The 25,629-nt window shown below is 38.8% G+C and overlaps 1 protein-coding gene across 1 annotated transcript in view; it reads left to right on the forward strand.

The window, feature by feature from the left end:
* Nucleotides 1-23,032, forward strand: part of tmem8b (transmembrane protein 8B) — a 36,145-nt gene extending 13,113 nt beyond the window's left edge. The window contains 9 exon segments of the mRNA XM_078249869.1: nt 18-92; nt 95-283; nt 7,474-7,570; nt 8,236-8,359; nt 11,265-11,407; nt 12,631-12,809; nt 13,444-13,590; nt 18,356-18,472; nt 22,367-23,032. Coding sequence (XP_078105995.1) covers nt 18-92; nt 95-283; nt 7,474-7,570; nt 8,236-8,359; nt 11,265-11,407; nt 12,631-12,809; nt 13,444-13,590; nt 18,356-18,472; nt 22,367-22,702 — 1,407 coding nt within the window. The 3' untranslated portion in view covers nt 22,703-23,032.
* Nucleotides 23,033-25,629: the final 2,597 nt, after the last annotated feature.

Genomic DNA, 25,629 nt, shown 5'->3' on the forward strand with positions numbered 1-25,629 from the left:
GTCTGAGACGCTTTCAGTGGCCTCCCTGCCCAGCCAGAACGCCAGTCATCTGCACACCTCGGAGGATAGCATTATTTACCTCGCCCCCACAGCCGACACTAACAAGTGCTGGCCCATCCGTCCGACTCTGCGAAATGAGCTGGACACCTTCTCTGTGCACTTCTACGTCTTCTTTGGTCCGAATATATCGATCCCACCAGACAGGGCCGCTGTATTCGCCATCAACCTGATGCCTGTTTTAGACAGTGGAGGCGTCCTCAACATGGAGCTCAAACTCAACATGGTGAGTCGCTCTGATGATACTAATACTGCTTGTTTAAAGGCATAGTCTGTGATCCAATTGTAAATATACATTTAAAAGACAATTTGATATTATACAAATAGGTTGGAAGGCTTTTTTATAAAGATGTAAACACTACTCAAAACTAAAGTCAATGTTTTCTGATACAGTTTACTAAAATTTGTATACAAGAAAACAAGATTATGTTTTCATTTATGATCAGTTATGCTATTTATGATACAATATGCTTATTTTCATCATCAAGGGACTTTAATTAGGTATGCATTGTATGTAAAATTAGCTTCAAATATATGTCAAAAGAATTAAGGATTATGCAAGATTAAGTGTTTAATTAGATACTTGACATTGCTTGAGACATTTGTAGGCATGTACTACTACTATATTCCTGATATATCAGCCAAAAATAATGGTTACCAGACACCTTGAGGATTCTGAACTTGGTGTTGGACAGATGTTGGACCTGCTGTATGCTTTACTATCGCAAGGATCGAATAGTAATCAGTTAAATAAATATTAAACAGTGCAGGGAATTGTGTCTGGCAGAGCTAGCCTGAAAAATACGGATGCTGGTATAGTCATAGATTTTTCTGTGGGATCTGAAAAGGTTTTACAATGAAACAGGCGCCAGTGTTTGGGCTTGTGACATATGTCTCTAATTGAGAGCGAACAAAATGCAAATATCAGCCAGAAAACAGAAAAGTAACTTGAGGATGAAGCATACAGTAAAACCATCACAAATATCTTTGATTGTTCCGTTTAAAGAAATATGCTGACATTTTGGGAAATATGCTTTTCTTGCTATCTTCCTGGGAGTTAGATTGATATCAGTTTCATCTCTTTGAATTCAGAAAAGATATGTCTTCTAGCTTAGCACAAATGGCAGAGGCAGGAGGAAACAGAAGGAAAAATAAGCCAACAACTCTAAAATGAAAAAAACAATCTCACCACAAGCTGCTCTGGCTTTTCGATCCTATCATGTCATCTTCCTCAGCACTTTAAGTACAGACTTTCTGTGTGTTATTAGTCACTAAAAAAGCTTTAATATGTAAAAAGAGCTGAGAGGATCAGTCAGTTAATTGATTAGTTTTAAAACAATTTAAAAAAAAAAAATCAGCAGTTTTGTAATCATTTAAGTCATTTTTTAAGCAAAAACAACAAAAGATCTACTGGTTCAACCTTCTCAAATGTGAATGTATAAAAAAATATCAGATAAATATATCAGATAAAAAAATTAATGAAAATAACCGTATGTTTCAGCCTGACATGTAAAAAAGACAGGTTTGCAGTTGTTATCATGCAGCCTCTATGCTGTCTCTCCCTGTTTCCAGACTTTGTGATAAGCTAGGCAAAACACATCTTTCATCTCCACTGAACACCCAGAGATGAACTTGATAATCGGTCTTCTCATCTAACCCCCTGTAAAAAAAGCACACACCCTATTTCCCAAAATGTCAGCGAAAAACAGGAATAGTTTACTTTAAAGGAAAGGAAATACTCTAATTGACTGTAATTATTGTGATGGTTTATTGATTGATTGATTGATTGATTGATTGATTGATTGGTTGATGTGGCGACACAGTGGGTTAGTGGTTTTACTGTCACCTCACAGAGAGATCATCTTGGGTTTAAATGGCAATCCTGGTCCTTTCTCTGTGAAGTTTCCATGTTGTCCTTGTGTTTATGTGTGCTTCATCCTACAGTCGTCAGGAGAACCTCTGTTTGTGTCTGTGTTAGCGCTGTAATAGCGATCTCCTGGGTGTTTTCCTTCCTCATTCATACTGGGCTAGACCCTGACCCCTTCCAACCACTACCCCAAACCGCAGAAGTGTGTATAGTTGGTTGATTTTAACTTGGCAGATGTAACAGAGACAATATGCTGTGATGAAACCTGGCTGCTGTTGCTGTGTGAGCCACAAGATGTATTCTTCAGAGAGACTGTCATGCTATATTATTCTATGGACAGATTTATCCCCCCTCGGCAATGATCTGTCACTTGCTTGTCACAGGCACAGATTCCAGTCAGCCGCTGCCAGTGGGGGACTCTGGCAGATTTGCAGGGCTTTAGGAGACAATAGCTGGAGCTACTTGTCTGCTTTGCATCACTCTCTGTGAGAAAGTGTGAATGGGATGCATATGGCTTCTATTTGCACTGATACCTCAACTGGCTGTGGATCACTTTAATCGCTTTAGATCCATTTTTCAATGTGTTCTCCAGGTAGGACTTATGCAGAGAAAGAAATTGTAAGCACTGTAATGAGCATTAGTTCCTGAGACTGTCACTGTACGCCTTGTTAGCTTTTACATGTTAGTTTCAGGGGGCTCAAATAAATAAATAAATAAATGAGCATGATGGATTAAAAATAAATGAATAAATAGAAATGTTGCCAAAAACTAATACAAATAAATAGGCAATGGCAATAGATAAATAGTAATAATGAAAAATGATGTGTATGTATTGTGTAATGTATGTATTTATTTATTTATAGATTTATTTAAATATTTATTCACATCCACATTTATTGTCACATTTATTATCAAATATATCAAAATATAATATGCTTTATTTATGCCCATTCATCTATTCTTCTTTTGTTACAAAATTATGATTTGTCACCATGCTTATATATTCCTTCATTTACCTATTTATTCATCTTCCATGTCAAGTTTGGGGCCCCATCTGAGAACTTCTTTGTAACATGTATAATTTGATTAGAAATATTAGATATTGAACTGAAAAAACTAACATGTTAGCTGTCGCTTAGCAGCATTGGTATATTTGCAAAACCAATATGAGTCAAAACAGAAGACATTTTAATATTTCACTGAGCAAAATTAAAACTCATCATGGAGTTTATTTTAATTAGTTTGGGTACTGGGATGTGCAGCATATAGTGCACATGCCAGCTTCATCCATGCTCTTGCTATAGTTGACATTGTTGTCTTTCCTGGCACATGTCATCAGCATAACTCCTGGGAAATTTAGCAAAGCAGATGCCACATGAGTAAACAACAGAGATTAACTGGCATTCATCAAAAGTTTTTTTCATTTGCAGCATTTTTATGAAACTTGAAGTCAGAAATCTGTCCTGTTGTAGTAATTATTTTCTAGTTTTCTTAGTTCCTCCACAGTAGTTTGCATCAGTCAGTAACCTTGAGCATTGCATTGTTGGAAGGTTGCGCTCCTAATTGAATTATTCCTCTGCAACTCACGTTCCACAATCCTAACTAACAGCTGCATAATGGATCAGGCATATACATCACAATATTAAACGTGATTAATGTAGCAATGGTCACAACAATGTTACAAAGTGCTTTACAAGTAACAGCAATAAATAAAACCCCAAACAAAATTAACGTTAAAATTACAGGCATGAATTTAAAATGGGGCACAACAAAAAAAGAGGCAAGCACAACAAGAGCTGAACAATAATTCATCAACAATGCTCTGACAACAGCCCTTTTAAGAAGTGATTGAAATCATTTTTGAATCACTGGTTACAGGACAGCAAAGATGCAGGGTGCAGGGTCGGCATCCAGCTTGAGGGGACATCATTTGGAGCCTCCAAAGTTATCAGTAAATCTTAATTTGAGCTCCACACAGACAGGCAGAGTGGAGTCGAAAACAAATTAATTTCCTGGTTTCTACAGCACATGAGTGGTTCAGACGATATATTTGAGAAGAATCAAACATATCACAAAATAATCATCTGTATCTTGAGAGCATCTTGCTTCCTTAATTTGACATCCTGCTGAACCAAGGTGGTGGAGGGGCACGTTACATGTGGGGCCATCATTTAAAACCAACCATACGATATTATGGATTCTAATTCTGAAGGTTGAGCTTAAATGATTTGTGTCAACACAATGTAAATAACCTGAATTACAATATGTTATTGACTAAAGCTGAAGTATGAGGAAATAAACTCTTCAAAGTGGCAGTAGCCTGGCTTTAGCTTAGCCACCTAAATAAATGTTCATCATTGATAAGTAGTGGCCCAAATTGCATCCTGTTGAAGTCTCACTTAAGAACTATACATCATTTGAAAGCACACAGCCTCACGCTTTCATCTGTGTAAACCATTTTGAGTTCAGAAATGGGGCAATAGGCGGAAAAAAATATATTTTACCATGTTTTTGTGTCCATGAATTTGGGTCTTTATCACTTAGACTAAGTTTCTGAGAGTAAATGCCATGAGTTTTTTTTTTCAGAAGGGACTGCAATTATGACTGTAATCAAAAGACCATAAGAATTTTATTTTAGGTTGTTAATTACCTTATAGCCTGCCTATATTTTGGGGGCCTTAACTTTGGATTGAAATAGAAATGTTTTCAGGATATCATTTAGATTTTCTGAGAGGGAATGATATATAAATATGTATATATGAATAATCTACAAGAATTTTATCTAAACCGCTAGCATATCTAAGTGAGAATAGGATGTGTTATTTATTACTATTTCTTCATTTCAATTGCTTAAGGCAGAGTAAAACAAATTCAGAAACCGGTTTTATTTTTGGCTGGCCGTTCTTGCTGTGTTGCTCCTCATGCACAGTGATGTCATCACTTAAGATTTTCTGTGCCCAGAAGAACATGTAAAGAGATTTTTGGAACCACAACACAAGAAAATATTTTTCCTTTGGCTCAATTTTTCAATTTATCTGGGCCAGGGGTAAAGGGAACAAGTTTGGGGAAACTTATTTTCTCCAACAGCCTGTTGTTTGGACACAAACGCATTACTTGAAGCCTGAAAAGATGATTTTGTGTGATACGTGACCCTGCAATTCCTGCATGATCTCGTGATATCGCAAGAACCCAGCTGCCGTGCAAGCTAAGGAAAAGGGACCCCTGGGCACAGATGTGTACAATGCCCATCCCTTTCCTATTCGTTGAAAACTGCACCTGGAATTTTACTGTGTGGGATTTTCACTATGTAGCTACATTATGTGAACAAAATGAAAGGTCACAGGATCACACAAGTCATTAGTAAACATTGTCTGAGAACCATGAGTCTGTGCCAAATGTGCCAATTCATCAAATAGATGTTGAGCTATAACCCAGAATAAAATAAACTTTGACCTGCTGGTGGTGTTAGCGGAAAAGTCAGAGCATCACCAAAGTCGTTAGAAGTTATTTTCTATTATCTCCAAATGTCAACCTCGTAGTGGAGAAAAAGGAAAAGTCAGGGGTTCACCAAAGTCAGGAGGATTCATCCTCTGGGGTCCATGAATGTCTGTGAAAACTGCTGGCACTAGAGGAAAAGCCAGAGGATCACCAAAGTCACGCCCGCCGATAGGGGGGGACAAACGGGTCTGTTGTCCCGGGCCAATTTAAATTTTTTTTTAAATAGGCCTATTTGTGGAAAAAATAGCCTATGTAATATTTGAGTTACATAAAAGCTTTTATTTGTTTTCTTCCTAATTGTCTTTGAAATAGTGGTCAAGAACCCCCCACCCCCAACACAAAAATGGTTTGGCCACTCATCAAAATTTTATGTTGTCATTTGTTTTGAAGTTCAGTACGCTTAAAATGTCCGGTCAGCACAAGTCCGGTGCTCAGAAAAGGAAAGAAAAGAGAAGAAGAGAAGAATAAAATAGAGGCCTTAGAGATTTTCTAAACAAATATTTAAAAAAAGGTGGTGACGGTGAAGCTGGAACTAGTAAAGTCAACGTAGAGCAAGGTAAGAAACAGCGCAGCCACTGTTTACGAGCCTTGTAACGTAACCTAACAGGCCAGCTCTAATGTTAACGTCCATTAGCTTGTATAAAAGCCTAAGCTACCCCAAATAATAATATAATGTTTTATTTATATTTCACAAACTGTCAGCTGGAAAAGGCAGAGACAGAGGCTCAACAAGCGCCCGCGTGCACACCTAACGATTGTGGACGAGCGAGGTAGAGAGTGACTGAAGAGAGAGAGCGCCTGGCGGCATTAAAACAAAGCAGTAAATCAGAGAAATAAAACGTTTTCGCAGATTTCTCACTCGAAACGCAACTCTAGCAAGCATCTCACTATCGCTCACGTTATCCACATTCATATTTAGAAACAACACAAAAGTCGAAAGTTAGACAGCTAAGTACAAAGAGTAGATGAATATGAAGCTGATACACCGTCTTGTCTCGTCTCATTGGTGTAAACAGCGTTGCAAGTAGCTGCAGGATTCATCACATCGGGAATCTTTGGTCTGAACTTGCTACTGCGCACACAGTGAGTGATACAGAGTGAACAGGAGAGGAAGAGCAGAGGAGAGGAACAGGAGAGGAGAGGAAGAGCAGAGGAGAGGAAGAGCAGAGGAGAGGAAGAGCAAGGGAAAAGGAGAGATCTGGGCGCGGGTATAATATAATCTTAATCTAAGATTATCTCGTCCAGGCAAGACTGTCAGCTGGCCTGACGAAAGTCATTAGAATTTCACCTCTATGGACCTTGAATATCTGTCGTAAATGTCATAGCAATCCATTTCATAGCTGTCAAGATACAGTATTTCAGGACGAGAGGGGGGAGGGGCTATCTTGAAATGCCAGTGGGCCTGATTGAGTCTTACTACCAAGAGAGTACAGGCCAGATGGCGAGTTTAGGAAGTCTGAAATCTCAGCACCTGGCAAAGTGTTTGTTGAGTCATTGCATTAATCAACAACTTTGCCAACTCCCTGCATATACATTATGCTCATTTTGGGATGGGATGGGAGTGGGTGGGGGGATGGGAGTGGGTGGGTGGGTGTGGGGCGGGAATTTGATGCCTGAGTGCACACTGATACTTTATGAACAGATGCAGTAATTTATTGCTGCTATTTGTACTCCCATTGTCCTTTTACTTATACACCAAATTGGACTGTAGTGGTCTCCTTTCACCTCTCTGCGGAATGAGCCAATTTGTATAAGCAGATGCAGCTCCCAACGCTTGAATAATTCTCCAGGATTATTTTTTTTTTTATGCCTGAACGTGTTAATGTATAATTGATGCTTTAAGGAGATAAACTGCCAACATCTTCATTTAGGTGCCTCAGGCAGACAGACTGAGAGCAGTTTCACTTGATTTGTTAGTTTTAAAGTTTACTATCTGACGGCTGAAATGACACCTGAGGTAATCATGAAAAGTGTTAGCTCACCAGCATGATGGCAGCAGATGGTTGATGGTTGGATGGATGAATGACATTTGCTTGTGTTTCCTCCTGCAGTCTACACTGAAAGGAGCTAATGTCACAGTGTTTGGCTGCCTGAACCATGGGATGCCTCTCTTCTTATGGGAAAACTCCTCATTGAAATGTGAATCAGGTACGTCAAGTTTACCTTTGAAAATATAGCCCCAAATTAATAAACAGTATATTCCATTATATTATTATAGCATACTATAATTAATGTTTAATATTACAAATAATATATCTTTTTTTTTTTTTTATAAATGAGTGTGAGACTCTTCTAGTTCTTCACATTTGAGCAACAAAAACATTCTCCAGCTCCTCTAACTCCCAAAACTTTGACTATTCATACACAATTTACTCCAACTGTTTAGCTTAAACGTCAGCCAACCCTTCAACTGACATTATCTTAAGAACTGGCACTAATTTCTATCAGGACTTCCACTTTAATTAACACTTCAAGCTCAATTTATCACCTACACACGACTGACATTTCAACTCCTTTTAGTGATTCAGTGGTCAGGGGTTTCGTTGCAACTTATACTTCAACATCACCTCACTGCTTACTCCTAAATTAACACTTCAACTTCATTTAGCACATCCGTTTGAATTTCAGCTCCTTTCAGTATTTGTATTTCGACTGAAACTTCAACTCTTCCATTATTTCAACAATTTCAAATGTTTTAACTGCAAAATTTCAGAAGCAAATAAATGTAAATTTATGTAACTTGTTCTTGTTAATGCATTTTCTGTTTAAGCGTTTTAAAATATGTTTCTATCACTTTATTTCACCTGTTGCAGAATCGGGGGCTGGGTTTTTCCTTTCTGTGAATGCCTCTGTTAATATCACCAAATTGAGGATTCCCTATCCGCAAACAGGCACCTGGTACCTCAGTCTGCGCTCTCTATGTGCCACTGAACATGGGTAAAACAGGCAATACTAATTCTATATTTCATATATATAAGCTATAAGATAGCCCCTATATGGTTACACTGTGCTTCACTGGAAAACTTTACTCAAGTGCATTTAGAATTATACATGACAAGTAACTGCTGTTTTTTTTTAAGGTATATTATGCAGAGTTTTTTCAGAGAGGCCACAGTGGACAGTATGAAGCATGTGCACTTTGGCTGCATTCACACAAAATCTGGCAATGCAACACCTTACTCCAGGGTTGTGCAGATATCTGTGTGTGTGTGTGTGTGTGTGTGTGTGTGTGTGTTTATTTGTGGCCAACTTTGAATGTGTTTACAACAGCAACCGCCAAATCCTGCATTGTATGGCTTTAGAGGAAAGGTCTGACACTTAAACTATAATATACGCTTATTTGCGCTCTTGACGTGATTTAGATGACCAGTACTACTATCATGGCTGGAGGCCTATGCTAAATATGAAGCTACTGCCAGCAGCCAGCTAAATTAGCTTAGCATAAAGACTGGAAACAGGGGGAAACAGCTAGCACTGTTCAAATGTAAGAATCAGCAGAACAGCGCCTCTAAAGCTCACTGATCAACATGTTACAGTATATCTGGTTTGTTTAAACCGTACAAAAGCCAAACTATAACGACAATTCAATGTTTTACAGGGGGTTATGAGCCGGACTGCTTGGGACCAGTAACTTCCTAGAGTCTCTGCTGGTTTCCCTTACAAACACGTGTAAAAAATAAGAAATCCCCATTTTACGTATTAAGCAAAAATATTTAGTGTTAATAGTGAGCTTTAGAGGTGTCAGTAGGTGTTTTTTTACCTTTGGACAGAGCCAATTGTTTCTCCGTTCTCTACGCTAAGTTAGCCAGCTGCTAGTGCCATATTTAGCATACAGAAATTAAGAGTGGTAGCTATCTTCTCCTGGAGCTCTCGGCAAGAAAGTGAATGAGTGGATTTCACAAAATGTTAAACTATTTCCTTTATACCTTTAAAAAGGAAACAATTGTGTTAATTGTGTGCTCTGGAGTAGTCAACCCATAAAGTCTCCAAAACATAATTTATGAGCTTATACATTTTTGACAGTCTTATAATTAATTCTTTGGCTTAGTCCCAGTGGCCCCAAAGCAACCTCTGTGAGACAATATTTGCTGGCAATTATAGGAAGACAATTGCAAAAATAAGACATTCAGTATCTCTTAAAAACATCATTGTATAAAAATCCTATTTACCAAAATTATTAATTCAGTGCTCTAATGAAGACACCATGCTCACTGATTAAACAGTGCTGCCTCCCTCATCCAGCCACATTCTCTCCCATCTGTCACCCAGCAGATTCATTTGGGATTGGCTTCATAAATGTGCCTCTGGTGCACACCTAGCATATGACATGGAAGAGGGTTAGATTTTGAGGTTTAAAAAAGTAGATTTTTCATCTTCCACATTTGCATATTGGGAAATTTAGACAAAATGATCACCGTTCATACAGGAAGAAATGTTAAAATTAGGCCGAGACACTAGTTTTTTTTATCTTTAGTATGCTAAGCAGACCATAGTGCATTGCACCTACACGATATTTGGGGTTTTTAATTAAGGGCACAGCTCTTATCTTTTCTTGAATAGAAATATCTAGTTATCTATTCTCTGCACCTTCATTTACAGTTTAATCCACAGATGAGTGCAATAAGTACACACTCTTTTTCTGAGGGTTGTTTCAAGTCATTGTGAGATATGTTGTAAAGAGAAGGAGGGGAAAATGTTACTTTAAGTTGGCCAACGCATTGTATTAGCGTATTAGCTATTCAGCAGATTGAGCTGTATTGCCGAACCCTTAATGGCACGAAGATGTGAACGGAATGAAATTGAGCAGATTTAGTCACCGGCCACTTGGGAGTTCCAATTGAATTTCAATAACAAGTAATAGCAGATGGTACGGGACATGGTCTTATCCTCATATGAAAGGCATTGCTGAGGTATGAAAATGTGGAAAACATTCACGTAGCTATGTGTTAGATTTCCACAAATTTACACATGCTAAATTAATCAGGTGTTGTTGTGAATGATAGGTGCTCTTCAAGGCTACAATTAAGTTGAGTGTTGTAATTTAGGGATTAGGAAGTGAGCAGCTGTGCCAATTAAAGGAATGGGTTCTATGAAAAGGAAAAGAAACACATTTGTTACCTCCTGATTGAATGAGCAATTAGAAAGGATACAATGCAAGCAGAAATATGCAAGTTTCTTTCTAATCAATTATATATAGATTCATGTGCAGTTGTTAGTTTTTAAATGATGGCATAACAACAACTTCTATCAGTACATGAAATTCCTATAAAAATGTACATTTTTGTTGAAATGGTTCTCTAAAAGTACAAAAAAGAAAGTTTTGACATTAAAAATCGAGGTCTTTCTTATTATATTATTATAGGCATATATAGGAGTATTGTAAAGAAATCCAAGTGTGGTAACCAACTGAGATACTTAATGAAGGTTAAACTATCACAGTAGAACTCTAACTTCCTTGTTGGTCTATAAAGCACAGACATAATTTGTGGAAAACTACTTTTGTAAATGCTTTTAGAGTTTGCACAAGCTTAACAGAGTAAAGTTGTCTGACTTCTGACAACCCTAAAATGACCTTTTGATCTCCAACATAGTGCTGGAAAACATAAACCAATAAGACAGAGTCTACAGCCACACTGACTGAATCTGGGAGGTTTGGCAGTGGACTTTTCAGCTGGACTTATAGGCCGTTATATTGTTGGGTAGTTTAATTTATAATAAAACATTGCAGTTCACAGTTGCAGTTCACCACTGCACATTTTCTACCTTAATACTGACTACATTTACCAGTGATGTTTCTCATGCTCACCTCTATCTGCGTTCTGCCTGTCTGTGACATTTCCAGATTTGAGGCATGCACCAATGTCACCGCCGAGGTGTATATGCGTGCATACCTGACTCCATGCATCAATGACTGTGGGACGTATGGTCAGTGTAAGCTTCTGCGCACAAACAACTATCTCTATGCTGCCTGTGAATGCAAAGCAGGTAACAGTTTACTTATAAAATCTTTTTGCAATGCATGCCATTGTCAGTGTATTTTTCAGGCTCACATAGGAGCTTTTCCCTCCTCTTTGTTGATTTGAATTTGTGCACAATTTGAATGTGAACACAATTGAAATTAGGATGTCTATGTTATGTATGTATGTCTTAATTTGATTCTATTCGAACGTCCGCCTTTTTAAATTACATTTCCATTCACTAAACACGGTTATGGAAGCCTGTTACCAACAAAACAAAGAAAGTTTTTTTATAGAAATGGATACATGAATGAATACTTTGGTGTTGTTGTTGGAAGATCATGCAGATCATGCAGAGTGACAAGAAAACGAGAGAGCGCAAGGTGAGGTCTCTTTTCAGAATTGAAAGCAATTAAATTGTATGTGCTGCTGTACAATGAGTCATACAGCCGCCTGGTATTAATCTTCTAATATAAGCCAATAAAACACACTCTTAATTACGAACAGCTTTTTAATAAAAGATGAGCTTATGAAACTTAAAATCCTGCCTTTGATCTTCTTTTATCGGGACTGCTTTCTCTTTATTCATTGTCATACTTCACATGTGTAACTGCTTCCCGGCAGACGCTTTGCATTCAGCACTCGCCCTTGGCACGTCTCACACCGCAAACCCTCCGTTCAACAGTGCTCACGAATATTTCATTCTCACTGTCTTATCCAATCAACTACTTGATAAGGATCCAATTCAAGTGGCAAAGCGGGGGTGTTTTAACATAAGAGGGAGTTCACACCAGGTGCCTTTATTCCTTACAAGACAAACAACTTCACACAGATCTGTTTTTGATTTTTCACGGAGAAATGTGTGTTTATAAGAAAGGGCCGATGGAGCATTGATCTTGTCAAGAGATAAATATTTTATCCATTTTAAGAGATACTGAACATTCTAAAGGGATGAGCTTTTGAAACAACCCGATTCATTAACAGTAGAGCTCCTTCTCATCCATTCAGCTAAAAAGTTCAAGAAGATTTTCCTAAAGCCTTTTTTTTAGAGTTTCAGGAAGTCGAAACTCCTTTAACTCCAGTTCTTTCCAACGTATAAAGACTGTAGACACAAAAGCTCTCTACTCTCTTAGATCTCAACTTCCTTAGACCATCATACAGTACAGTACTGACTGTGTGTGTGTGTGTGTGTGTGTGTGTGTGTGTGTGTGTGTGTGTGTGTGTGTGTGTGTGTGTGTGTGTGTGTGTTAGGCTGGGATGGCTGGGGATGCACAGACAACTCGGAGGCCTATTCCTACAGTTTCCAGCTCCTCTCCACCCTGCTGCTCTGTCTCAGTAACCTGATGTTCGTCCCGCCTGTGGCCATCGCCATCCGAAGCCATTACTTGCTGGAGGCTTCAGTCTACATTTTCACCATGTTCTTCTCCACTGTGAGTGACTGCCACACTAACAAAGTAGTGCATGTTCTATCCTCTATAACAGTGGTCTTTAATGTCTTTTTAAGCCAAGGACTTCTTAACTAAAAGAGAGATGGAGCAGGGACCCCCTACTACATATATTGTATAAAATGAAGTTGCATAATAAACTGGGCCTTCAATAACATGTGCCTAAAGCCTTTATACATACCTTTTTAGTGCATAGAATACTAAGCCAGATAAAATATTAATTGTTGGCATGATTTTATAATTCATATTTTATCTGTCACAGTGAATCTTTAGGATGTATGTATTTTTTCTAATAATATGTGGGAATTATGTTTAGACATTTATATTTTTTGAAAAAAACTTTCAAAAATTGACAATAACTTTAAATTATTAAAACATGTACAAACACAAAAGCATTTGTTTCCAGAAAGTAATCAGGATGTAACAGTGGTGGATATGTATATATATAGACCAAACCAGACCATCACTTAATAGTGTGTATGTTAGTGTGTTGTCAGGTAAGAAAATACTCACCATTTTATTTTTATAATTAACAATTTTACTGAACCAATTTTTGATGCTTTTTCAGACATATCTGCTGGTTGGTCTGACCACTCACTGCCTTTTCCCTCTCTGACAGTTCTACCATGCATGTGACCAGCCGGGTATTGTGGTCTTTTGCATCATGGAGTATGACGTCCTGCAGTTCTGTGATTTCCTCGGGTCGCTCATGTCAGTGTGGGTCACTGTCATTGCGATGGCCAGGCTAAAGTCCATCATCAAACAGGTAGGCGCATACTGTAGTTCATCCTAAATATCCTTAAAGGAGAGTCAAGTGACATAGTTGAAGGAAAAATTACCATTTTAATGGAACTGTAGTTGTAGCTGAGTGTAGGCACATTTGTAATGACAGTCCAGCTGAATGACCATTTTGTTTCGACTGTGAACTTTTTGATATATATTATCTAAAATTATTTATAATTTAATATGAATAATTATAATAATATATAATTGAATATAAATACATTTGATGCAATGTAAACAGCGGCACATCGACAAGGCCATGTGGAGTGCAGCCCATGTCACCACCTTTAGATCTTCCCACAAAAGGTTCTGATTTATGGTGTCCGAGATGGTTTTTGCATTTGTGTTGAACCGTCTCCGCCACCGTCTGATTGGCTCGATTGTGTTTCTAAACAAAGAAGCCAGCCATTCACAAGAGCAACTCCAGAACAGTGTGATTTGCTTGGCAAAATATTAGAAGTGGGCAGTGGTACTGACATCTGGAACTAGACATCTTCTGATCTTAATGCCTGTCCACTGTCATATGTTGCAGTCTGGCAGCACCTTGGCTGAGAGTTCCATGTTAGTGGTCGACAACTTGAGATAAACCCTGAAGCAAAGAGGGATTAGAGGACTAAAAGGTAGAGCTGAAGAACTGTGAAGTAAAGATACAAATGAGTACAGCATATGCCTCAATTTGTAGTCAATAATTAAAAGCTCAATGTGTTAGAATCAGCGATGCCTGGTGCTAAATTCTCTGGTTGTTGACATATTGCGGTGGATAACAGTAAACACTAACAGGTGCACCTTCTCCCTGGGTCATTCCCTGGCTGCACACCAAGATGGCAGATCAAGATGCTTGAAGACACAAAGCAGTCTTAGGGAAAGTGTGTGTCTGTGGGTGTATGTGTAATGTGTGTGTGCCCATGTCCATAAATGAGACAGAGAGAGAGGGAGGGGGAGGGGCGGAGTAGTGGGAGGGAGGGAGAGTATACGAACATCTGCTGTCCTCTAGAGTTTTCATTTGTGCTGAGCTCTGCAGTACGCAGTCACTAATCAAATCGCACATGTCAGGACTGGGAAGTGGAGATGTGTGTGTTTGTGTACTAGCAAGACTCAGTGTGTGTGTGTGTGTGTGTGTGTGTGTGTGTGTGTGTGTGTTTGTTTGTGTGCGGTTGTTTGTTTGTGTATGTGTGTGTGTTTGTTTGTTTATGTCTATGACCGCAGCAGCAGTAGAGGGTGAAGGACCTAGGAGCACCTGATAGTGTGCACGTGTGTGTGTGTGTGTGTGTGTGTGTGTGTGTGTGTGTGTGTGTGTGTGTGTGTGTGTGTGTGTGTGTGTGTGTGTGAGACTTATGGACCTTCAAAGGTCTAGAAGTCATCGCAAATACGTCAGCAGAATATCTTGCAAGGGCATTTTTGCTCGTTTACGTATAGAAAGTTTCAACTCGCTAATGGTCACTCCGTCAGAATCATAAACATAAATTTAAAGGATAATTACATTTTATTACAACTTGGTTCTCATCTTTGTAGTTTTGGCCCTCTTTTACTGAGCGGTTATGATAACATTGTTCTCACCAAAATAAGTTGGGCACTCCTTGGAGATTTTAAAACCTGATTATCTGACTGCAGAATTTCCAAAGGCTCGTCTGTCACCAAGACAGATAATAATTCATTACAGCGAAACCCTTGCCTGTGAGCATCCATGCATTCATGCCCGCATACAACAATACATGTTTACATGCATTTTTGGGTGCCCCAGTTTGATCCAGCGGTGCAGTATGAGTGATGATTGTTGCTGCACAGAGTCCTCGGGCTGCACTACGCTGATCCTCTACCCCTTGGTCTGTGCCAATTAGTTCTGTTCTCCTGCAGCACAGGTCATCCCTTCCCCGCTCAAAAATCCCCAATTTCTCCTCTCGTTTCCTTCCAGACAGAAGATTGCAGACCTCTGACATCCTGCACAGGCTTAGGTTCTCCCAAAGCATGTGTGGCACATCTTATTGATTTTTCCCTCTCACTTTATCCATTTTATATCCTGTGGCTTTATGTCAAATTGTAAGCTTGACAAAAAAAAAGTTAAAATGGCATTATTTATAGCATGGGCCTCTATCAGCGTTTTGTTTTCTTTGTTATATTGTGGCTCTCACTTATATATAGGAAGTTCAGTTGGGGTATTACTCTGAGAGCACTTATTTATATATACACATATTTATTTTGACTTCAACAGACTTCAAAAGACAGTTATTTTTTGTACTGACCGTTCCCTCACTGATACATTAAACTGATGGCATATTTACATAATGGCAGGCTTCTCTTTTTTTAACACAAATTTGCATGATTTTTGTAAAAGCCAGCTGTAGTAGTGGCTGTTAACATTACATTATAAGTCTGGCATTATTTAATATTTCTTTCTTACAAACAACGTGTTGAACCGTCTCTCAATACTTTCTGACTTCACTGCCCTTGCTGTGGTACTTAACCCTAAGCCAATTGTTTTCAGAATATGTAAATCTTTAACAATGGATCACTAAGATATTGTTTACTTAAAAAAGCCTTATCTCCTAAAACATCTGGGCACTGCAGTTTTGTATTATTCAAACAGGAATAAATAGCATATTTGTGGAGGTCTATTTTCAGCTGAAGATTAAACCACATTTGTTGCTCTGGTGCATATTTACTACACTTGAGGCCTGTACTACGAATCAAGCTCAACATGCCCTGGATTTATTTCAGTTACACGGCTTCACCTAACCTAACAACCGTGGTCCCGCATAAGCTGTGTCACGATCGTGGTTAACAACTAGTTCAATCAACCCAGGGTTTCCCAATCCAGCGACGTGCGCATTAACATAAAAGAGGCGCTGTTTGCACAGCATGACTAATCTCAAACATCTACCAGAGCTGCATATTTTACATAAGAAGAGCAAACTATAGTTCTACATAAATATGAAGAACACAGACACGGTTTTACAGGCAAAACGCAGGAAGGAAAGCTGGCAAAAAAAGCTTATCAATATCACTTCCCCATCAGTCAGGCACAAGATCTGACCATAATTACACTTTTGCTTTTCATAAACTGCCGTTGCTTTAGCCTATAATATTATCAATTGCAACCCTGGCAGTGGTAAGAGAAAATCAAAAAAATATAAAAACATAATTCTAACTGATGTGTGGCATTGGCTACCCTGGAAATCCAGAGTTTTCGTGAGAGCACAATTTGAATTTGCTCAGCGAGTCACTCTGGCATTGAGTAATGATGCTCATTAACTATGCCCTTGTAGCCGAGCTGCACCAATCACATCGGTGTATCTGATATAGGCGGGCCACAGGGGAGCTAAACAGATGATGACAGTTTAATCTACCAGTTAGCTCCTCTGGTAGCTAAGCATATGGGGCTCTGGATACGTCACCCCGTGTATTGTTGTGATTGGTATTGTTGCAGTGAGATTTTCAAATGTATGCTTGGTGCTCCCCCTCGAGTTGGGCCATTTTCATTACTCAATGCCAGACCCTTAATCTTTCGGAATTTGGGTCTAGATTTCCAGGCAGGTATTGGCAACACACGGCTCAAGAAGCCGGCAAATAGCCTATACGTAATTCCCTCCGCTGAAAATATATATCTTTCATAAAAAATACCCATCAGAGAATGTTAATGGGGTTGTCGGTCTCTAAATGTTTTAACTTTTATGAGCGCACCTCTCTCTCTCTGCGCACCGCGCTCCACCGGATCTTCAAAGAACACTGTAACGTTGTTATCAATCGAGTATTGATTGGTCAGTAGGCGGTGCTTTTACACCGGTTGATCTCTAATCTCGAACATAACCTGCTCCCGAGCAGGTTAGGTGTTCAGCATAAGTTACCACGCCGATTTAACCCGGTAACAAGTGATCCACCGTCGTGATACACAAAACCCTGGGTTGAACCTGAACCTTCGTAGTACAGGCCTCAGGACAGTATGTGGGATTGAGTCAAAATTAACTACTGTGTGTGTGTGTGTGTGTGTGTGTGTGTGTGTGTGTGTGTGTGTGTGTGTGTGTGCGCAAGATAATGAAGGAACACGCCACCCAGTGCAATAGTGTGGCTCATTGATGTGTTTTTAAACAACAATGGAGGAAGCTGTATCAAGCTACACAAACAATACATGCTAGTAGGATCAATTTATTGTTGGTGTTGATCTCTTCATTAAATTGGTTAAAAATTTGAAAAATATAGAATATATCCAGCCCTAACCATTAATATACTGATATATAGTTTTCTAATTTAGCTTGCTGGCTATATCACAATGCCAACAAGAAACACTTTTCAAGCTAGAGTTCATATTGCATTACTATGGTGACCAGTACCAAATAACTACAGACAATATATTTAAATTCTTCTTCACTGTACTATTTATTTTTCTTAACCTTACTGAACTTGCACCCACAATACTACAGCACTATCTTTCTTCCTCCTGCCTGTTCGTGGTACATTCAAGCTTTTATTGCAGCAGCAACACAGTTCTACACTAGACCTCCATGAATGCCCCACCTGTGTTAGGAAAAGTAGAACTCTCACATGCCAAAAAAAAAAACAGGACACAGGTGCATGTAGTTCCACAATACATACAGTGACTAAAAGTTGTCTCGGCTTTTGTCACCATTTTTCTTACATGTAAAGCGAAAATATTTTTCTGACATCAGAAATATCCTGCTATTTACTGCGGATGTAACAGTGTCAACAATGTTTTAGGAAGTGCCGTTATTGATCCATGTGTTTTTTTTGTCAAGGTGCTGTATCTGCTGGGGGCGATGTCTCTCTCTATGGCTTTGCAGCTAGACCGTCACGGTCTGTGGAACCTGCTGGGGCCCAGCCTGTTTGCTTTGGGCATCATGGCCGTGGCATGGGTAAGGGAAACTCATATATTTACTGCACAGTAGACCTGTAGCCTAGAGCTAAAAGTGGGTTTATTCCATAATGAGTTTACTTGCATTTAGAAACAGTAGCCGTGTGGCCGGGTTAGCTCAGTTGGTGGAGTGGGCGCACATGTATAGGGGTTTGCTCCTCAGTGCGGTGGCTGCGGGTTCGGCTCCAACCTGCGTCCCTTTGCTGCATGTCATTCCCCCTCTCTCTCCCCTTTCATGTCTTCATCTGTCCTGTGGAAATAAAGGCCTAACATGATATATATATATATATATATATATATATATATATATATATATATATATAATAATAAAATTACCAAGTTAAACAGTTGATGGTAATATAGCAGAAAACGAAGTCATTTAATAAACCTATTTGTAGCATTCAGTATGTTTCTGTTTGACAAAATTATAACAACATTATATTTTTGATCTTGTATTTCCCCCAAAATATTACGTCTTACAGTGTGTGAACAACTGGTCTACAAGGGATTTCTACACAGAATAAAAGATGATTAATTTTAATACACGTGTGTTTGACATTCATAGACAAGCTTGTTCAAACATGCAGATGAAATGTGCCAGCACTGTCCCTCTATTGTTGCATATGCTAGTAAGTGTAAAATGATTTAATCCATTATTTGAGCTTAGAGCTGGAACATGGGGCTGGAACATGTGCATGGTTAAAAACAGTGGGTTTCTGACCAATGAAGCTATTTTACATTAGCATGAAAGGGGCTTTAAAAGTTTTGCAGCCTGCGGGTATTAGTCATGGGTTGTAGTTCCATTATAAGTCAGCTTGTACTTCCACTGACTCTTCTCCGAGTCATATTGTGCTCCCTGAACTGAAAAGATAAAAAATAATAGTCTTTCAGGCAAGGTTCTTGGAAAAAAAAGCCTTTAACACCAAACCTCTGACATGAGTTTGAAAACAAGAGTTGAGGCTGCCTTGGAGAAAGCTTTGCTTTGAATAAAGTGTGGGAGTTGTAGCTCTGAGAGTTATCTGTATGTGAGCTGGAGGATCCTACAGAAACTGTGGAAGATGATGTACTGTTTAATTCACCATGTAAACCCTCCAGTTTAAGCACCAGAGGTAGGACGGTATATATAAGCATATTGAAAGTCTTTTCTCCTGAGATTAACAACAGCGCTTCAGAATTCATGCAGGGCACTACTGTATCATTCAAATGTGAGTGTATTTGGAGGTTTACATAAAGCCATTGGCTTCCACTATTTGGCTGGTTGTAATTCAATTATAGATGGCTTGTTGACATATGTTATTTGACAAATTTGAAATATTATGGTCTGGTATACTGTGTCAATAGTAGTAAAGTAGTAAAGTATACACAGATTGTGTGCAGTGTCAAAATCACTGAAACAATAAGACACAATCGTCCTATGGCGATGAACCACACAGTAACTAGCCACAAAAGTAACTTGGATGTTATGCTAATGTTGCCATTTTTTTAAAGATAAATCTGTGCGCATGCTTTGATTACGTGACACTTCATAATTTATCAGCTGATAAATTATGAAGTGTCACGTAATCAAAGCATGCACACATAGCGTATGTCTGCATTTCAGCACTCTTTCCTCAGTGCTGCACCTCTGAGTTTGAGCGCCACACATTTTCTACAAGAGCCCTTTCATTTCAACTTGTCATGTTTCTGCAAAGCCTGGCATTCTGAATGTTCCCAGACACAACCGAATTAGATCAGTCAAGTGAAGGGCACGGAGCATCTTCTACTTTGCAGAGGTGTCATGAGCAGTAAGAAGAAAGGGGATAAGTTCAAATCTGTCAATGCCAAATATTCCTAACCCTCCAAAATAAATGAGGTCCTTATGCATGAAAACACCGTCCTAGTCTGAAATTGTTAGTCATAACCAGAAAAATGTACAGTTCCAAAGGTAGTGGAGCAGTAACAAAACATTTCATGTTTTCTTTTTTTAACTTGGCTTCATGTAAATTATTAGTCTTTATCCTAAAATGTATACATCATAATAACTCAATCAAAACCATTTATGTATTCATTATACATTCATAGAATACATTTAATTTGTGTCATTCATGAACAGCTTGCATTTCCCTTGACAAGGTCGGGATTCTTTATGGTAATTTTTAGGGAAAATAAATGTAATGCAAGCTATCAGTGTTTATGAACCGATAAAAATAGAGACTGAATCCAATAATGAAGCACTCTCTAAACACTGTTTAGAAAGAAATGAAATAAAATGTCTCTCTGTGCCACACGTTCAGCAAAGAATAAGCACATTCTCCGTATTAAACAAATAGAGACATCATATACAGTTACTGCCAAACAGAACACATAAATAGCAAAATAGCCAAAGTGGTGACGGGCCAATCACTGATGACCAATTTAAAACATCTGTCAGCTGATTATGATCATTGTGATGGACTTTATGCTGCAGCAGTAGGCATGAATGCAAATTTCAGACAATAAAACCAACGGAGATGTATTAAGAATCCCATCCTTCTGTTCTTCCAATGAAAGTAAACTGCCTGCTGCTCCCTCACTCAAATCCCATTGCGCTCCATTTTTGAATGACTGCTCCCTGTGTGATCTCCCAATTCAATATCCTATTTCGGCATGAAATGTGTTCATTAAATTAAGGAAAGGAGAGCATTAAACACGGGGGCCTTTGAGATCAATTGTAAAATAAATAAAATAATAATGTAAAATTATATGGGTCCCTTAGTTTGTAATCATTGAGACTAATTACAGAAAAACATTTTATTTTTCAGTTTCTTGCATAGCACACAACTGGAATTAAAGCTTTTTGTGCATACCTCCCAAATCTCAACAACATGTAGTGCTGACCTGCACTTTGTTTATTTCAGAAAAAGAGTTTGGTCATACGTTTTAGCATAGTACTGCCAGAAGTGATCTTCTAGCAGAGCATAGGAATCTAAATTCCTTTTTAATGTCACACGTTTTTTAGGCTACAACATTTTTTGTCACATACAGCAAACATCTCCTCACTATCCGCAAGCTGCCGGTCCCCTGAACACACGGGTCTCTGTAGACAGCCCAGGCTCCACAAACGGCAACAAAAACCAACTGGCCAACCTGCACCACCAAACATAACAAACAGTCTTCCAGTGTTCCAGCCAATAACCGACAAGAACGATTAGGGGGTGGGGGTTGAGGGGTTAGTGCGCGGAAGCACGGAAGGGAGGGAGAGGGGACGGGATGAGGAAGAGGGAGAGGCGAGCTAGCCTTGTTTTGTTTGAAAATACTTTGAACGTCAACAGAAGCGCTTAGAGCACCTTTAAGGTACTTAATAATGTTGCCCATCCTGTCATTGCTCCATCTTACAGTGCAATCCAAATTTCTTTCGTGTTTCGTGGATGTAGTGGTTTGTTTACACTGTTACCAGAGTGCAATTTGTTTCCATTTCCTGATTTCTTCTGCGTTGTCTTTACACAGTGGTTTGCTAAACGTGACACTTTAGACACGTATGTTATACCCCCAAACACACACACAAACGTGTCCGAACAACACCTGTACACATTCACTTACGTGCAGCCTGGAGAAGCATTGTGTAGTGAAGTAGTGACCAGGTCAGTATTTTAGGTTATTGGCATAGTGTTCAAATAAAGAAGCTCAAATAAATTAGTGGGTATTCATCAAATGGACCCATTTTCATCTTACATATGACCCAATTGTGCAGGCTTTTCCTAGAAAACCTAACAAAGGAGAGTTTGATATTCACTCCATTTAAGGAATGTAAAAACTAAAACTAGCTGTTACCACATAAACTATGAAATAGATTTGGACTTTAGTTTGTTATTTTAAACTTACTTAAAGAAAATAGGTCTAAATGGTTAAGTTGAAAACATTGTTTTATGTCTGTCAGACGGTGCGCACCATCCGTCGGCGGCGTTGCTACCCGCCGACCTGGAAGCGGTGGGTGTTCTTCCTCTTCCCGGGAACCATGATTGCCACGTCTGCCGTGGCCCTCTATGCCTTCGTGGAGACAGAGGAGAACTACTTCTACATCCACAGCATCTGGCACATGCTGATCGCGGGGAGCGTTGGCTTCCTCCTGCCGCCACGCGCCAAGCCCGACGCCAAGGTGACCCCGCTGAAGCGTAGGCGGGGCTGCGGCTATCAGCTGTGTGTTAACGAGCACGAGGAGCTGGGACTGGTGGACCCCGCCATCATCTCCATCAACAGCATCTGTACCAGCTAATAAACTCCCCACTCCCAGCCTTTTACCTTAGAGACACTTCATTGCCTTCTTTTACTTGGGAAATTCACACACGGGAAATTAAGCCACAGAACTTGAAAAAGCAATGTAAATACTTTAATGCAGATGTGACACTTTTTTTTTTGGTTGTTATTGTTCATGGTAATTACTATCAATACAACTGTAATTATTATTATCTATAGTTAAAGTTGTTCTGATGAATTGTGGGTGTACAGTGACACACTGTGTTTGTGAATATGTATTTAAAGTCAAAGCTGAAACACTGCTGCTATCTGACGGTGACTGTAATACTGCTTCTGTTGGTTATTTATTGGTGGTCTTGTGAATAGGCCAATTATTTTACTGTTGGGGCACAGATCAGGGGGAGACGTGGGGGGATGTTTATCAAGGGCACGGCTTTTCTGAAATTCTTTTCGAATATATCTTTTGCACTGAGACACAAAAATGTTATTCTGTACATTTTTATAACAATATAAACTACAGTGGGCATCACAAATGTAAAACCTAGTTGTTATGTGGAATGTTAGACTGTCTTTTGCAATTGCAATGTATTGCTTTTACACGAATGTGCAGATTGTTCTTGATGGGAACAATTCCAAAGTCCAGCTGCCTGTTGAAAGAGAAGAGGGGAGGCAGGATTATTTCAAAGACCTCATACAAAGACCTCACCTCCCTGTTCTTTTTCTGACAGGACATGTGTGACACCACATTCATAAACAATAAATGTTTCCTTTCTTGCCTCAGTATTACTTCTGCTGTTCAAAGCTTTTGAATATAGTGTAACTGGTGAACCTCCAACAAAGACATCACATTGCAATTCCTGCCCTAATGGAAGCCAGTGGTATTCAGACAGTGAGATGAGACACTGTCAACAACATCCTCCAGGAATAGAGCAAGAGATAAATAATTCTCCTACAGAGCAGCAGTATGAGGGCAGCTTCGGAGCATACTGTCGATATATGTAGCCTCTCTCTTATATAAGTAAAGAGAGAGTTATATTGCTCTTTGCTTTATGCCTTATTAGGCGTGATCCATTCGCAGCACCTCAGTATTTATCATCATGTGTGCACGCTCTGTCTTTTTCAAACAAATTATGAGAAAAGAAAAATGAAGAAGGTGAAGAATTCATTATTTTATTACAATTCATATTCAGGGGACCATGAATGTGTGTAACAGACATTTTAATAAAAAATAAATCTTTCAAGCTCTAAGGGCATAGTTTTGGGAAACACGCTACTATCATTTTCTTTCTTACCAAGCGTTGGATGAGAGGATTGATACTCCTCATATTTGTCTGCTAAATATGAAGCGACAGTCAGGAAACAGTTAGCTTAGCTTAGCAAAAAAAATGAAAACAGGGAAACAGCTAGCCTGTCTGTCCAGCACAGACCCCTCTGTAAAACCATAACGTTTTCATACGATGTCAATTGTACAGATTCAACAAACTAGATATCATGTGTTAATTAGTGAGCTGTATAGGTGCTTGTATGTTTTTTTTTTTTAAATCTTTGGACAGCTGTCAGTCTTTGTGCAAATTCATTCAACTCACAGCACAAAAGAGTTTAGGCTAGGTGTATTTAATTTTAAGGTTTCTAGTGATACAGAATAAACACACACGCCTGCATACACCCTCATTCTAGTGACCTAATCAACATTTTTCCATTGAAGTTTTGCAAGCAAAGCATTTATTTACAGGGCAAGATTGAGGAGGAAAAAAGTAATTCCTCATTTTTACCAGAGCTGCCACTGCTGCAGCTAATTATGCATCAATTCTTTACACAAAGTGTTTCTGTTGAGCTTTGAAAATGTGATGGAATGAGTTCATTGGGGGCATTTAAAAGCTTTACATGAACTTTTCTTCTATTCTCTGTCCAAAAGGGGGGGAAAGCACAGTTTAGTGGTGTTTCTAAATAAGAAAGAGCAATATGACTAATGCACAGTAACATTGCTTCATGATTTTATCTTAATCTTGTCGAATGTCATGTATGCCTTTCATATGCTTTTCTTAAAGATTATTAACCTGAACAAGGTACAACCTACACAACCTACAGTATATATTAAAAAGAGTCTAGCTCTTTTTATCTCATCAAAAAGAAATGTAAATTGGCCCTCTTCCCTTTTTGTAGTTCTAGCAGATCATTTAAAAAGCAGTATTCTGAAAGGATTCAGTTGATATTGAAAGGAGAAAAAAAGTGCCATTCAAATGCAAAATAAAACACTGGTTAAATCAACACAAAACTTAGTGGCGCTGTATATATTTCAGGGCATTTCTCCATTACTCCCTTGCCACTTCAATGAAAAGCAAAGTAATGGAAATTTGTGTAAAAAGAGACTCAATATTCCAAGTGGAGATTGCACCCTTTGGCGGGAATAAAAGACTGTACTTAATGAGACAAATAACACCAAAATGACAAGGTCTTCGATATTGAAATTTCAAACAGTGGATATCCCTGTCCTTTCACCACACATGAAATCAAAGAGAGTGCCTTCTTTGTATTCATGGATGCTTGGCTAACATATCTAATAGGATTATTACTCACACACCATAACCTACAGCAGTAGAGCAATTTCAGCTCAGCTTACAGTATTTGCATGGCTTTTTTTTCCTTGGGTAAATCCTGCAGTCTGAGTACAGAGCTACATTACCAGGCTAAAACATGATGAGCCGCAAAGTGCCAAATTTCTTTTGCCAAAAATCTTTTGTTTTGCCCCTTTTGTTACCTTACATGTTGCTGGCCCACATCATTCTTCAAAGTCTATATGCTAGCAGCTCTGTGAAGCTATACTTTGGCACAGAGATGGTTTGAGCTAAATCAGCATGCTATCATGTTAACAACAATAGTAACATGCTAATGCCAAGCAGCTATAACGTTAGCATATTAGCATGATAACATTGGCTAATTAGAACT

This window comes from Sander vitreus, chromosome 5, assembly GCF_031162955.1.
Source record: "Sander vitreus isolate 19-12246 chromosome 5, sanVit1, whole genome shotgun sequence".
In the NCBI taxonomy this organism is placed as follows: domain Eukaryota; kingdom Metazoa; phylum Chordata; class Actinopteri; order Perciformes; family Percidae; genus Sander; species Sander vitreus.